Source organism: Armigeres subalbatus, chromosome 3, assembly GCF_024139115.2.
Source record: "Armigeres subalbatus isolate Guangzhou_Male chromosome 3, GZ_Asu_2, whole genome shotgun sequence".
Lineage (NCBI taxonomy): Eukaryota > Metazoa > Arthropoda > Insecta > Diptera > Culicidae > Armigeres > Armigeres subalbatus.
In genome coordinates, this window is record NC_085141.1 from 211,684,644 (window position 1) to 211,701,342 (window position 16,699).

The following is a 16,699-nucleotide window of genomic DNA, read 5'->3' on the forward strand; positions in this document are numbered from 1 at the left end:
CCTGGAGGAACTTCCGAAAGCATTCCTGGAGGAACTTTCGGAGGAATTCCTGGAGGAAATTTTTACGCGCTTTTTTATAAACAAAATTATGTTGGTCATAATTTCTGAGCCAATAGTCCGATCTCGTCAATTTTCAATAGGAAACAATGATACAATATTCCGCGTCGTAAGGTACACCGGGGCAAGTTGAAACGGTTTTTTCAAAGTTGAACTTTGAAGTGCTATAAAAAAATCGCTTTTTAATAAATTTTGAATCCGTTTGCGGTGTTTGCTAGTTCGGGCCAAAGATTATACATAAAAAATAAGTAACTTCACCTAATTTTTTTATAAATATTTTGTATATTGAAATTACTTTTTTATGTGCATCGTTTCAACTTGCCCCGCGTATCGGGGCAAGTTGAAACACTGCGCTACATACAGAGATAAGCTATTTTTTCCGTATTAAAATCACAATATATGTACTCATTGAGACTCAAGATGCACGAGGTTGTAATGGTGACTAAATTCGCATAAGAGTCCCATGTAATTTTTTTTTTATAATTTTGATTTCCTTTCTAGAAACTAGCTTAAAATTGTTTCCTGTTTAAGAAAAACTGATAACATAGCAGGTTTTGTTCTAAAAATTTTAAAACGAAATCCCAAATTGTGTTGCCTCATCTTGATATTTACTCCCATAAAAGTCACATTCCAGATATTGATATTCTTTTATTCAAAAAATAAACCTAAATATAGTCCATTCAATTGTCTCATATCAATATATACCGTGGGACATCGAAATCCTTACTCTAGACTAGACTATAGAAATCGAATGCAAATGAAACGTTTGTCATTGACAAGGGGACATGAAGGCTCCTACTTTTGAAGTGTTTCACATTTACACATAAAAACTACGAAAAACATGAGGAAAATATGAATTAAATCAACTACTCCTGAATCGAAATCCGTCCACCGCGCACGAATTTTGAATCAAAGGATCATAATGCGTACAGCTATTTTTAAACTAAATATTTAAATTGAAGCAGACTGATTAAACAAACTACCATTGTAAATAGTTCAATACGCACCTTGAAAAGCGATCCCTTCGATTTGTAGTCCGCTTATGTTACATAATGATTCGAAATTAGCAATTAAAACACAGTTACTTCTGGTGCAATTATGCTCTACCCGTAGAACAATGGCGGCAGAAACTCCGCGTTATGTGGGTGGCGACTTGTTTTTGACTTTTGTTGTTTTAATTTCAAAGCCTACTTTCCATTTCAGTGCCCTAAAACCTTACTATCAAGTATCTGAATTTTAGAAGAAAAAAATAATTGCGAGGGAGACGTTTTGAATCGTCGTTTCAACTTGCCCCGCACCACACATTTCTATTTGCCCCGATGGGTTTTAAATTGCGGAGCAATTTCAAACGACCGAAATACAAAAATTAAAACGGATCTCCCATCGATTTTTCATAATCATTATGCTTGTTCAACATTGAATGATTACCTACTGTGAAAATTTGAGATAAGCACTCTTCCAAACATCATTTGGAGACCTGTTTTATTGGCACGTCAAAAAGTTGGTTAAAATTTTGCGAAGGGCGAAAAATAAACATAGGCAGGGATTGCGTTTTTGTAGCTGCAATCTTCCGGGAATGGCAGTCAGAAGGTGCGTTCAGGGGAGTAGTTTGTTGTAAAAAATAATCTGGGCATTGGGTCATTTCCGATCCAAATTACAGCTTCCGTTTCAACTTACCCCGCATTTCAACTTGCCCCGGTGTACCTTATAATAAATTTGTTTTTGAAGCGAACATATAGCCTTTACGTATACTTTGAATACGAGAAAGGCATAAATTGGTTAGACCCCGAAACCGACATAAAAATTTAAAGAAATTTAAAAAAAAAATATTTAGATTTTAAAATCAGCGTAAAAAGCGTCACAGTGTGTCTATTGTCAGAATAAGTGAAGAAAATTGTGCGCCAAAATAATGTGCGTTTATTATAAATGTTACAAATTACTAAAATTATTGTTCATCCAGAAATCTTTGTCACTATTCCGTCTATAAAACTTTTTATACGGCATTTTAAACTTTACCAAGTGATGCAAAAGTAATCTTGTTCAATTATGTTCAGTCATCCATGTCTGTTCTATTCATCCGTCCGTAAGAAACTGTGTATACGTTAAAGACATAGTTGTTGAATTCATTGCCCAAACTCGTCTTGAAACCCATGTCAAATTCGACAGTTATCCAGAACCAATAATCGCTCTTATGTGCGTCAACAGTGAGTAAGTGGGGCCTTCTTCAGCCGTGCGGTAAGATGCGTTGCTACAAAGCTGAAGGCTTGGTCCAGGAAATTTTCAGGTTGGAAATTTTCTCGACTTTTCTGGGCATGAAAGTATCATCGTGTTGGCTTTATGTTATTCCGAATAACATAAGGCTAAGACGATAATACTTTCATGCCCAGCAATGTCAATAAAATTTACAACCTGAAACTTTCCTGGCAAAAATAGTAAAATAGGCAAAATGAAAAATGAGAAGTGAGAAATACGAAGTAAGACGTGAGAAGTAAGAATTATTATTTATTTATTCAGACTAAGGCCGAAGTGGCCTGTGCGGTATATAAGAGTCTTCTCCATTCGGCTCGGTCCATGGCTACACGTCGCCAACCACGCAGTCTACAGAGTCAGTGTCGTCGGCGAAACCAAATAACTGGACGGACTTCGTGAAAATCGTACCACTCGTGTCAATACCTGCCCTTCGTATTACTCCCTCCAGACCGATGTTGAATAGCAGACACGAAAGACCATCACCTTTCCGTAACCCTCTGCGCGTTTCAAAGGGACTGGAGAATGCCTCAGAAACTCGAACTACGCACATCACCCGATCCATCGTCGCTTTGATCAACCGTGTCAGTTTATCCGAAAATCCGTGTTCGTGCATTAGCTGCCATAGCTGGTCCCGATCGATTGTATCATATGCAGCTTTGAAGTCGATGAATAGATGATGTTTGGGCACGTTGTATTCGCGGCATTTCTGCAGTACTTGGGGGATGGCGAACACCTGGTCCGTGGTGGAGCGTTCGCTCATGAAACCCGCCTGGTACTGCCCAACGAACTCTTTTGCAATTGGTGCTAGTCGACGGCACAAAATTTGGGAGTGTACCTTGTAGGCATTCGTTGCCTGACCACGGTTGAGAACAGGTGTATTTCGCGATCGACCCGTTCAATAACGTTAACAATAAATTCAATCGAAGTGAAGTGTCGTGTTACAACCCGAACGATCCAGCAAAACTGCAATATCAGCAGTCACCGCTGTGTAATTAACCGCGCGCAACCAAAGTGAGCGTCCGACAAAAAAAAAAACGCAAGTAAAACTGCCAATTCACACGTAGCAAAACTACGTGATGAATGACCTCCGGCGGATGTCTCGCTGGAAAAGTGATGGTACTGGAGAGGAAGGAGGAGGGAAAAAGCTTCCATGGTGTATCTCCAGTGCTAGTGGAAAAATTCATCCAAAGTTTCTGCGGTGAAGTCCACAGTGCAAAAAAAACCCGCGATGGAAAAATTTTTGTGACAGTGAAGAACGAGAGCCAGGCAAGAAATCTGGCTAAAATGGAAAAGATGACCGACGGAATAACGGTCAACGTTTACGAACACAAAACCCTAAATTCGTGCAAAGTGGTCATTTTCTGTCGTGATGTTAGGGAAGATAGTGATACGGATATACTAGCGATGCTCTCGGAACAGGGAATAACTGAAGTGAAGCAAATTATGAAAGGAAGAGAAGAAAATAAAACCTCTACGGGAATCTTTGTCCTCACTGTCAAAGGCACCAAGCCACCAAGTGAACTTAAACTAGGTTACATTGTGCTTGAAACTCGTCCATGGTACCCAAATCCGCTGAGGTGCTTCAAGTGCCTCAAATTCGGACATACAAGTAAGAACTGTTCCAGTGAAAAAAAATGCAGCAAGTGCGGTGAACTATACCACGAAGAATGTACCAACAGCGAAAAATGTATCAACTGTGGAAACAAACATGGCGCATTCTCTAAGGAATGCCCTACCCTGAAGCAAGAAAAAGCCATTACAAAAGTGAAAGTGGATAAAACCATCTCTTTCTGGGAAGCAAGGAAAATTGTGGAAAACGAGGGTAAATCAACATATTCGGATACCCTTAAATCATCACTGAAGAGGCAGACTGATGAAAAAATCGCACAACTAACCGAACAAAACAATCTGTATCGTAACCAAATCCAACAGTTAGAAGAAGAGAAGAAATCACTAGCAGAATCCATCAAACTAGACTACGACACTCATTACGAAAATCTGCTGAAGCAATACCAGGACGAAAACGAAAAAAAGTTCGGAAAAATGGAAGAAAACTACGAAGCCATCCACAACAAATTTGAAAAACTTGCATCAGTATACCAAGAAGAAAAACAAAGAAGAAAAAAGGCAGAGAAAGACCTCGAAAAACTCCAAGAAAATTACGCTAAGCTAGAAAACATACTAAAACAACACGGATATAAATCCGCCCCTAAACATAGAAATCAAGATAACCCCGCGCCGTCACCGCCCAGGAAAAAGAAAGCCAACCACAAGATGGCACCAGCCAAGGAAGTGGATTACGTCGACTCAGAATCTGAAAACACCGACGATCAACCCGACGAACACATGGACCAGAAACCCTGATACAAACAAACCAGAACACCAAACACCACCAAACTCGAATCCGGATTATCTACACAACAACAAACAACAACAAAAATAATGACAGAAATACTGCAATGGAATTGTAATGGAGTAAGAAGTCAATATGAGGATCTTCAACTTTTAGTCAGCAAATTCAAACCAAAAATCATTACGCTACAGGAAACAAGAACCAACTCCTCACAAAACTTTCGCCTAAATGGATACGAAACCTATTCTATCCACCGACCATCTGGCCAAGGTGGAACAGCAATAGCAGTCAAAACAGGCATCAAAGCCAAACAATTACAAACGAACTCTACCCTCGAAGCGATCGCTGTAGAAATTAACATACCACGGAAAATGACAGTCTGCAGCATCTACCTATCACCAAACCAACAAATCAACAAAAACGAATTGGAAACCATTATAGACTCCCTACCAAAACCCCTTATACTATCTGGTGACTTCAACGCACACCACAACAGTTGGGGCTCCAAAAAAGAAGACCAAAGAGGAAAAATGATCGACTCAATAATAAACGAGAATAATCTAATTATTCTAAACGATGGATCTCCCACTTTCATACACTCAGCAAATACTAATAAAAACACCAACACACCATCATGCATCGACCTAACTTTGTGCTCTGCTGACCTAGCGAATAAGCTAAACTGGACTGTTGTAGACGACCAACACGGCAGCGATCATTTTCCAATCCTAATAGGATTCGAACAATTTGAACAAAGAAACCGAGCCGCTAGATGGAAAATAGACGCCGCAAACTGGAACACTTTCGAAGAGGAAATTGAAAAGCTTATTCCTCCAAACTCCAATCATTCGATAGAAGAACTAACGGAAGCAATCAAATCAGCAGCCTTACGATCAATACCAAAAACCTCAACCAAAGTACACTCGAAAGCGGCTCCATGGTGGAACCCAACAGTGGCAGAAGCCATCAAGCAAAGAAGGAAAGCTCTAAGAAAAAAGCAAAAATCAAAACCAGGCGATCCCCTCTACCAAGCAATTCACGACGAATTTATAAGCGCCAGAAATACATGCCGGAAAATCATCAAAGAAGAGAAACAAAAATCATGGGAAAAGTTTGCTTCCTCCATCAACGAAAACACCCCAACTAAAGAAATATGGAACCGCATCCGTGCAATATCTAAAACAGGACAACCAGCATCAAGAACATGGGCAATTGCCACTGAAAACAAAATCATATCAAAACCCCTGGAAATTGCCAACCACTTAGCGGACCACTTCCAAAAAGAATCTTCAAATGAAGCATACTCCCACAAATTCAAAACCAAAATGCAAAAAGAGGAAAGCCAGCCTCTCAATTTCAGAAGCAGCCGTAACTCAAAATTATGCCAACCATATTCAATGAATGAGCTGCTACTCCAGCTGGACAGACTTACAGGAACCTCACCAGGCCCCGATGAAATTCACAACGCAATGCTCAAACACCTACCGTTTTACGTCAAAAAGAAACTGCTAGAAGCCTACAACGAAATCTGGCTCAATGGAACCTTTCCAGAACCATGGAGAAAATCAATACTAGTACCGATACCCAAACCAGGAAAATGTCCAAACACAGCTAACAACCTAAGACCAATCTGTCTATCTAGCTGTGTGCTCAAACTATTTGAACGCATGGTAAATAAACGCCTGATGAACCACTTAGAAACCAACGGGATTCTTGGGAAATCCCAATACGGTTTTCGCAAAGGACACCAAACAATTGACGTCATCTCCCAAATCGACAGCTTTGGCAGAGATGCCATAATAAACCAAAAACAAGCAGAAATAATATTCCTGGACCTAACGAAGGCATATGACCGCACCTGGCGCAGACTAATATTACAAAAACTAGCAAAAGCGAAGATCTCCGGAAACATGGCCCAATTCTGCAAGCTTTTCTTAGAACGAAGAGAATTTCAAGTGCGGTACGAAGATCAACTATCCGACACAAAAACCCAAGAGAATGGCGTCCCACAAGGATCCGTTCTCGCAGTCACCTTTTTCCTACTAGCCGTCGACAGCATCAGAGACTACCTCCCAAAGGACACCTTTTTAAAAATGTACGCAGACGACATCACCATCGCTGTCATCTCTAAATCCGCTAAATGGACGCGGGCAAAAATACAAAAAACTCTAGATTGCATACAGAAATGGAGCGACGCAACTGGATTCCAAATCTCCGCACAAAAATCGGGAATCATGCACATTGGAAAAAAGGAAAAAAAAAACTCCAAAACCAACCCCGCCAAAACTGGATAACGAAGAGATAGCAGTCACAAACAACCAAAAACTTTTAGGAGTGTGGCTTGATCGCAACCTCAACTACAACTACCACACAAAAACGACTAGAGACGAAGTCAAAAAACGGTTAAATATCATGAACTGCATCAGCAAAACTAATTTCGGAGCCGACAGGAAAACCCTACTTCATATCCTACAGATGACTATTCTACCAAAACTACTGTACGGAGCTCCCATAATAACCTGTGCAAACAGACAAAATATTCACCGGCTAGCACCATTGTATCACCAAGGTATACGCTTTGCCACAGGAGCCTTTCACTCCAGCCCTATAGAAAGCATACTCTCAGAAAGCGGACTCCCTCCACTACACCTCGCATCAATCAAGAAAACCATTGATTACTGCATAAAGCAACAAGCCAGGGGAATACTTGAATCGGATTTACGAATCATAAATGACACCAAAAACCTAATGAACGAACTTTCCATCCCGCATATGACCATTGAAAGCGAAAACCCTGCAGAATCACTAGCATGGGAAAAACGTGTATTCCAAATTAACACCGGAATTCCTGACAAACTTCCCCCAAAAGCAAAACAAATTCAATTCAAAGAACTTTGCAACACCGATTACCCATATCATCGTCACATATATACGGACGGATCAAAAATACAGGATGGTGTAGGCTGCAGCGTACATTCTAACAACATAAATATCGTCACTTGCCTACCCACACACCTATCAATCTTCAGTGCAGAAGCATTCGCCATCATCAAAGCCCTGGAACATTGCCCCACCGGATTAAACGTCATATTCAGCGATTCCAAAAGCGTCTTAGAAGCCGTCGCCAACAATAACTCTAGTCATCCATGGATAATCAAAATCAGGAAAATTCTACAAACAAAAAACGGCACCACAACACTGTGCTGGGTCCCAGCCCACGTTAATATAACCGGCAACGAAAAAGCAGACCAACTAGCAAAAGAGGGAGCACTCTTAGGAAACCCCACCGAGATAAAAACCCCGTATGAAGATTTCAAACGATTGGTCAACTCAAAAATATTATCCAGCTGGTGTGCCACATGGAACTGCAGCTCCACCAAACTAAGAAGGATAAAAAACACCCCTTTCGAGTGGGCCTCATCTTATGCCAACGATAGATATGTTAACCGTACAATCACCAGACTAAGAATCGGGCATACCAAGCTCACACATGGCTTCCTCGCAAAGAAGGAAGATCCACCTATGTGCCCATCCTGTGGAATAAGAATCACAGTAGAACACATTCTTATTGACTGCAGAATATACGACAAAGAAAGGCAAAAGTACCTACTGGGCACATCGCTACGAGAGATACTAGGTGATGACACCAGCAGTTTGCAAAAAACTGTCAACTTTTTAAAAAAAACAAAACTGCAAACGCTGATTTAACAACAAAGCAAACCAACCACTAAACTGATGAACTCAACACCCGGCAAACAAAACTTAAGTCAGCATATCCAGCATATATATACAGACATCAACCTTAATCAATCATCATCAGTGTACCTCAACCAGTCGCCAGCTCGTCAACCTTTGCTGAACTCAACATGGGAAACAACGACTCCAAGGATACCACACAAAACGGAGATCACGACGTAACGATCATCCAAACCCAGGAAGTACACACCAGTATACTAGCAGACCACGACACGAAGCTGACTCTCCTGATCATCATGGTCGGGATTCTCTCCTCATCATGATAGCGACGATCATCAAAAAACAACTTAAACAACAGGCTATCAAGGCCGCCAGGGCCGTTACCATCCTCCCAGTATGATCCAGGAAGGAAGAGCACGTTACCACTAACCAGGACGACCTAGCCCGATGTCAACAACCACACATACACACCATACATTATACAAATTAAATTCAAACTCTGTAATCTTATAATGCGACCTGAATAACCAAAATGGTTAAAAGGTCCTAAATAAAAATCAACAACAACAACCTTGTAGGCGGCATTCAGCAATGTGATTGCGCGGTAGTTGCTACAATTCAGCTTGTCACCCTTTTTGTAGATTGGACACACGACACCTTCCATCCACTCCTGCGGCAAAACTTCCTCCTCCCAAATCTTGGTAATGACCCAGTGCAGCGTTCTAGCCAGTGCGTCACCACCGTGTTTAAATAGCTCTTCTGGTAGTTGGTCAACCCCAGGGGCTTTGTTGTTCTTCAACCGGCCGATCTCCTCCTGGATTCCCTGGAGATCCGGAGCCGGTAAAATTAGGTCCTGCGCGCGTTCTCCCAGGTCCATCACCATACCGCCATCTTCGTCTGCTACATCGCCATTCAGGTGTTCTTCGTAGTGCTGCCTCCACCTTTGGATCACCTCACGCTCGTTCGTAAGAAGGTTCCCGTTTATATCCTTAAACATATCAGGCTGTGGTACGTGGCCCTTACGTGAACGGTTTAACTTCTCATAGAACTTTCGTGTGTTATTAGCGTGGTACAGTTGCTCCGTCTCTTCACGGTCTCGATCTTCCTGCTGGCGCTTTTTCCTCCGAAAAATCGAGTTTTGTCTGTTCCGCGCCCGTTTACATCGTGCCTCGTTCGCCCTCGTGCGGTGTTGCAGCAATCTCGCATATGCTGCATTCTTCTCTTCTACTAACTGCTCACATTCGCCGTCATACCAGTCGTTTCTCTGATCCGGGGGCACCGTGCCAAGTGCAGCGGTTGCGGTGCTACCAATGGCGGATCGAATATCTCTCCAGCCATCTTTAAGAGAAGCTGCGCCTAGCTGCTCTTCCGTTGGGATTGTTGCTTCCAGCTGCTGCGCGTATTCTTGGGCTAGTCTACCGTCTTGTAGCCGCCCAATATTAAGTCGCGGCGTCCGACTTCGACGCGTGCTGTACACCGTCGAGAGTTCTGAGCGCAGGCATACTGCAACGAGGTAGTGGTCGGATTCAATATTCACACTGCGCTAAATGCGGACGTTCGTGATGTCGGAGAAGAATTTACCGTCGATTAGAACGTGGTCGATTTGGTTTTCCGTTTCTTGGATAGGTGATCTCCATGTGGCATTGTATATTTTTTTCCGGGGAAAGAAGGTGCTTCGGACTACCATTCCGCGGGAGGCTGCAAAGTTTATGCATCGTTGGCCGTTGTCGTTCGATACGGTATGCAGACTATCCGGTCCGATGACCGGTCTATACATTTCCTCCCTTCCTACTTGAGCGTTCATGTCACCGATGACGATTTTGACGTCCCGCAGTGGGCATCCATCGTATGTCTGCTCCAGCTGCGCATAGAACGCTTCTTTCTCGTCGTCGGGTCTCCCTTCGTGTGGGCAATGCACGTTGCACACCTCACCTTACACATCCTTGCGTTGATTGGCTGCCACCCAATCACACGATGGCGCATCTTACCCAGCACTATGAAGCTGGTTCCCCGCATCGTTGGTGGTGCCACAGCTTTGGTAGAAGGTAGTCGCTCGATGCCCGCTTTTCCACACTTTCTGTCCTGTCCAGCATATCTCCTGCAGCGCCACGACGTCGAAGTTGCGGGGATGTAATCCATCGTAGATTATCCTGTCACAACCTGCGAAACCTAGCGACTTGCAGTTCCATGTTTCCAAGTTTCCAATCGTGATCCTTTATTCGTCACCTAGGTTTTTGCCGATTATATCGAGTCGTATTATCTCTTATATTGTTCGTAATTATTGGTTTTCCAGGCGGCTTATTAGGCCTGCGCAAACCTCCTGTCTCGTCGGAGAGCCGTCGTGGAAGGGCTGATAAGCGTACCACCTAACACCAGGACTTGGGCTTGTGCGCTTTGAGCGGCATAGCGGTGAGAAGTAAGAAGTGTGAAGCAAAACTGAATAGTAAAAAGTAATAAGTGCGATGTGAGAAATGAGAAGTGATAAATAAGTAGGGAGAAGCAAGACTGAAGAAGAAGAAGAAAAAATAAAGAACAAAGAAAAAGTAGGACGAAATAAAAAAGAAGAAGGAAGAAAGAAAAGGAAAAAGGAAGAAGGATAAAGGATGAGCTAACTTCTCGCTTTCATTTCTCATTCGGCCTAATGACCATCACCTTTAATGGCCTGATACCCTCACAAACTGTAGGCTTTAGAATGTTGCTATTTTCAACCTTCGCGATATAAATCTGAAAAATTCTTACTTTTCCTAGCTCTGTGAAACTAAGATTCTCTATGAAAATCAGCTTCTAGTGACATGAAAGGAGCCACAAAAATGGTGCATTGCGGTCCATTTAGACCCAAGATTTCATCACGATCACAAAACCTCAAATTTCAACCGATTTTAGATTTTAATCCTAAACGAAAGCTGTAGGTTCTTGGAATGAAGCCGATGGGTGATTTATCCAAATTGACCTATCCATTCCCTTAAATTTGGAGTTTCGTTCTATGAAACATAAAATTTCATACAAATACGTGCCTTGATTGTTCCAGTTCTATTTGCTTACATGAAAATATTGTTTTTGCAATCTCATCAATTGAACATTCATCGGAAAGCGTCGGGGGGATCCGGAACATTCGTATAAGTGGTCAATTTCAAAAGTTTATCCCTTCGTTTGGCATTTTTTCGTAACCATTTATGCCAGCGATAGGCAAAACCAGAGCAATCAGTGAAATACCCATTTCCAAAGATCATCACAAAGCTTCGCGATTATTTCGTAACCATTCATACCGGATATGTTTGAATACCACTATTAATGGAAATTTTTAATAATCTCAGTGACCAAAAATCCGGCAAACTCTCGTAAAATTGATTTATTCTACACGGAAACAAATGCATACCCACAATCATGAATAAAAAATCATGAAATCATGAATCATGCCAGTTCATGAAATCATGATTATAATTCATGATTTCAGGAACATTATTCATGGTACTACGCAATCTTCAACAGTCGACAAAATGCATAACCGGTTATACTTCGAACGCTCCCTTCCCAAGAAGTGAGAACGGCTGAAAGGTAGCACGCCGGACTCTCACTCGATGTACTCAAGCTCAAAACCCCTGTTGAACTTTGTGTTATTTTTCGATCGCAACAACCAAATCGTAACGCATTGGTTGCGTTACGCGAAAATAAATCATGAAATCATGATTTATATTCATGGTGTATTTTCATAAAATGAAAATGATTTTTTCGTTAACACTCATAACTATTAAGTATGTGTGCAATTATAATGAAATTCTTCTAAGGCTTACATTTCAAATGGAAAAAGATTCCTAAAATACATTCACTTCACAGTCACTCAAAACTATTCTATTTAGAAATTAAGCGTCTGAAGTTTGAATGTAAAAGCTAAGAACAATTCCTCTCAACCACGCCATATCCCAGCTACAAACCTTGTCAGTGTCATTCTGCAATTCTACACAGTGTTGAATAACGCGATGCCATTTCCGCGCCATCGCAATGAACGTTTTTGGAATTCGCATAAAACTCTTACCTACCTCTATCCGGATCGACTGGCATTAAATCGCCCCCCAAACACTCATTCCGGTCTACCGTAGTCGGTTGTCATAGTACCCAGTCGGGGGGTTTGAGCGAACATCAATAACCATCAAATTATTTTATGCAAACAGACATTAACTTTTATTTTCTCGTTTTCAACTTTGACACTTTTTCACGCATTCCGACCTTCCGCAGCACTACGAACCGCGGAGGGTGGCAGGGGAGAGTGGTCAAAAAAGCATTGTTAGGACTAGACCCGAAATTTATTTGTGAAACGAGTTGCATTGAGGAGTTTTTCTTAAATAGTGATCTGTGTTTTTTTAATTAGACAAAAAGGTTGCTCAACGAGCTTCATAGCTAGTTATTTCTATTATGTTCATGAAACATATTAGGGGTATACACTTAACAGCGTAGGTTGCTGTGTATCTGATTATAGAAATGTTTCACACTCAATCACAAGGGACATATTTCAAATCGCCTGTGAAACATTTCCATAAACAGATACACAGCAACCTACGCCGTTAAGTGAATCCCCCTATTGTGAAGAATTGCTATATGGGTTTATAGAAGAAAAACAAGGAATCGTCGTGAGTACAATTGCTCCATTCTCCCCCACTCGAACATCCAGTCAGCATTTTTCCCTTCCACAACCGACTGCCAACAATAAGTGAGTGTTGAAAAGCCATCCGCGGGATCATCTGCTCTTCCCATCATATACAGCGGACAGACCGTAGTACAAAATACTTTCGATGTGTTCCCAACTGCTTTCACGTGCCGTTCCGGTCGATTTAGCCTGGGCGAAAAGTAATTCGTTAAGCTTCCTTTGTCAGTATATCGTGGCTGAACACGCGGAATGCAATGAGCGGCTGGAATTCCGATGCGTGAAACAACTTCGTTCGTGCAGGGACAATGCTTACACTTTGAGAATTTCGGTTTGGTATTTGAAAAACTCGTTACCACAGTCGGGTGGGAATTATGAGATTGTCGAATTAAGAACAGCTTTGCTGATCATGGAATGATGCAAACTAAAGTACAGGAAACAGTTTTTAGCAACTTCTTACGCCTCTGTTTTTTTCTCGTAATTAAATAGTCCTAATTATATGATTCGAATTTTGAATACTTTTTTTCTGTGGATTTGTCAATTACATACATTCGGAAATCCCTTTAGGAGAAATCCTTCGAAATTTGATTTACGGACAATTTTTTTTAGAAATTCCTTCAGGAATTTCTTTTAAAAATTTCTATCAGAAATTATTCCAGTAATTCTTCAAAGAATCTCTAGGAAGATATTTTTGGTATTCTTTCGAAATTTCCCTCTGGAATTTATTTAGAACTTTTTTCAAAAATTCATTCCGAATTTCCTATAGGAATTCCTTCGGTACTTCCTCCCGAAATTCCTGTAGACCTTCGAAAATTTCTTTCAAAATTCCATTAAGAACTCTTTCAAAAATTTCTTAAGAAATTCTTGTGTGAAAGCTACGGAAATTTCGTTTGTAAATTCCTCCAATTTTTTAAACCGTTGTTTAAGCGTTTTTTAATTGAAAATAAGTTTAACGCTCAAATGTCGTTGCAAATTTCTTCGAAAATTCCTTTATAGATTGCTTAAAATTAGATTTTTTTTCCCGGAATTATTCGTGCAGAAACTTTGTATGTTTTACTGAAAAAAATCCTAAGGACTTCCTGGAGGAAGCTACAAAATAATTTCAGAAAAAAATTTACAATGGCCTTTCCGGAGCGTTTTCTGAAGGAATCCTTGGATGAATGTTCAAATTAATTCCTGGTGGCTTTTATAAAGAGATTTGCAAAGAAATCCCTGAAGGAATTTCCGACTCAATTCTTAAAGGAATAACCAAGAGAGAACCTGAAAAGATTTTCGAACAGAATTTTTAAATTAATTTGTAAAGGAATATCCGAAGAAATTCTGTAAGGAATTTACGAAGGGATTTTTAATGGATTTTCCAAACAGATTTTCCAAACAAGTTTCTTCTGGAATTTCTTCGAAAACACAAACAGTACTAAAACAAACTCAGTTTTGACTCTAGAATCACGACTACTTGTCAAAATGTCGAGATTGTGGATTTTCGGATATTCTCAAGAATTACTTAAGAATTTACTGCAGGGTCCTTCGAAAATTAATACAGTTTCTCTTTCGTTAATACCTTGAAAAGTTCCTTAAGAAATACATCCCGTATTTAATTCGGAAAGTCATCAAGAAACTCATTCTAGTGATCCTTCAAAAATTCTATCAGGAATTCCTTCGAAAAACCTCCACCTTTGGAAATTTATTAAGGAATTCTTCTGGAAATTCTTAAAAATTCTTCTGAGATTAATTCTAACAATTCCATCAGGAAGTCCTTTCCTTTTTCTTTTTGGAATATTTTAAAAAGAATTCCACCCATGTAGATGGGTACACTTTTCCAGAGTTGCATATAATGGATTTGACGCGCCCTTCCTCAAATAAGCTATCCCGCGGAAAGCTCCAAAAGGATTGCGAATCTATTTACTACAGTCAAACCTTCATGAGTCGATATTGAAGGGACCATCGACTAATAGAAATATCGGAATGTGGAATATAAAATCCTTGGTAAATTGTTTCAAGGAACCATCCCAGTAACCCAGAAAATATTTCTCAATATAGCAGAAATTGCTTTCATGAGCCGGTATCCAGACATGGAACATCGACTAATGGAGGTTTGACTGTAGTTTTTTTGGATTACACTTTTGAAAAGAGTTCTCTCTATCCCGCGGGTTTCGCGTAAGTGTCTCTGCTTACGGGTTCGCCACTTCCGTTTTTTACCCTTCACACAGCAGTGCATTAAGAGCAGAATGATTAATAAATTTGACTGTACTTTTGGGTGGAGCCGTATGCATAGCAAGACACAAGGTGGATAACTGATAATCCACAAGGTGGATAACTGCATACATACAGACAAACTTTTAAAAATTTCTTCAAAATTCCTTCTGAAATTATTTTAATAATTCCACTGGAATTTCTACAGGTATTCCATAAGACATTCCATTCCCTCAGAAATTCATCTAGTAATTCCTCTCGGGATTTCCCCCGCCATTTCCTTACAAAATTCTAGGACGAATTTTCAGATATCTTCGTACAAATTTCTAGAGCAATTTCCAAAGGAGCTCCTAAAGGAATTACCGACATTCTTAATTTTTTAAAAGTATTTCTTTGGTCATTCCTTAAAGAATTCCTTCGGAATTTTCTCCAAGGATTTCTTCAGAAAGTAATTTACTATGGAGATTAATACAGAAATTTCTCAAGAATCTAATAATTTTCTTCAGATATTCCTTCAGAACTTTCTCAAGGACTTCCTTCAGAAATTATTTCCAGAAAATCGAAAAAATCGAGTTTTCTATTTTTTTATTGGGAGTTTTTATTTTAGTCTATTTGTAAGTAGATAACTGTCAAATAAACTTGGCTGAAAATATGTACACTAGCCGTTCGAAACTATTGCACTTATCGAATTGCAATTGAATGACAGTCAGCTATCAAACGTCCACTGTATTTTACTGTATTTACATTTGACGGAATTCATATTTGAAGTTGGCGGCGGAGTAGAATATCATCGACGGCAGTCAAAAAGTCTAGATTTAAGTTTCATGTTTTACTGGTTTACCCTGCAAAGACGTCGTCCTGCATAGTAGGCAAAAAATCACGCTGTGAACTACCTGTGCAATGTGCATAGAGGTGTGCGCCGGTCCGAAAATCAGCGGCGGCGGCGTTTGTCAACGGCGGCGTTTACAGCGTTACGCCGAAAGCCATTTTAGTGGCGTGAATCGGCGTGCAGATTTTTTACTTTCTTTTTTTAAATATTTTTTCTGCATTTTTCCAGGATGTTTTCAAAGCCTGACGAACTTTTCTGAGCTTCTTCAAAATATTCATTCGAAAATTATTTTCGGATTTTACATGAAAACTACATTAAAATTTTGATTCTTTAGAATTTCCAAGTAAGCACTTTGGAATTGGGTTTTTTAATTTTGAAAAACATGTTGATTTTTTATTCATTCGATAGAATACCTTTTTCTGAGATACAGCATATTTTTTTCATACTCATAGACCCTAAATTTAATATTTAAAATCCATTTTAAAAGATTTTGAAAATTTGACTACTCCCGACCAGTAGATAGTAACAGATTTATATCAGAGCTTGTCATTCTGTTACAGCAGTTATTTATAACAGCGGTTGTTATAAAACATGTATAATTCATAGTTAACAAAAATTGTAACAAAATCTCTTCTAGTTTTAACAAAAATATCACTAAATATGTTATTAATTGAACAAAAATATA

General features: G+C 40.0%; 3 protein-coding genes across 4 annotated transcripts in view; 2 read left to right on the forward strand and 1 right to left on the reverse strand.

Annotated features, from left to right (window-relative positions):
• The window catches only part of LOC134219102 (uncharacterized), a 434,839-nt gene that overhangs the window by 162,729 nt on the left and 255,411 nt on the right, over positions 1-16,699 (forward strand). The window lies entirely within an intron of this gene.
• The window catches only part of LOC134219103 (uncharacterized), a 103,184-nt gene that overhangs the window by 76,756 nt on the left and 9,729 nt on the right, over positions 1-16,699 (reverse strand). The gene's annotated exons all lie outside the window — the stretch shown is intronic.
• On the forward strand, positions 3,388-6,878 carry LOC134219324 (uncharacterized). The gene has a single exon (XM_062698041.1). It carries the CDS (start codon positions 3,388-3,390, stop codon positions 4,669-4,671), a length of 1,284 nt encoding a protein of 427 aa, XP_062554025.1. The 3' UTR covers positions 4,672-6,878.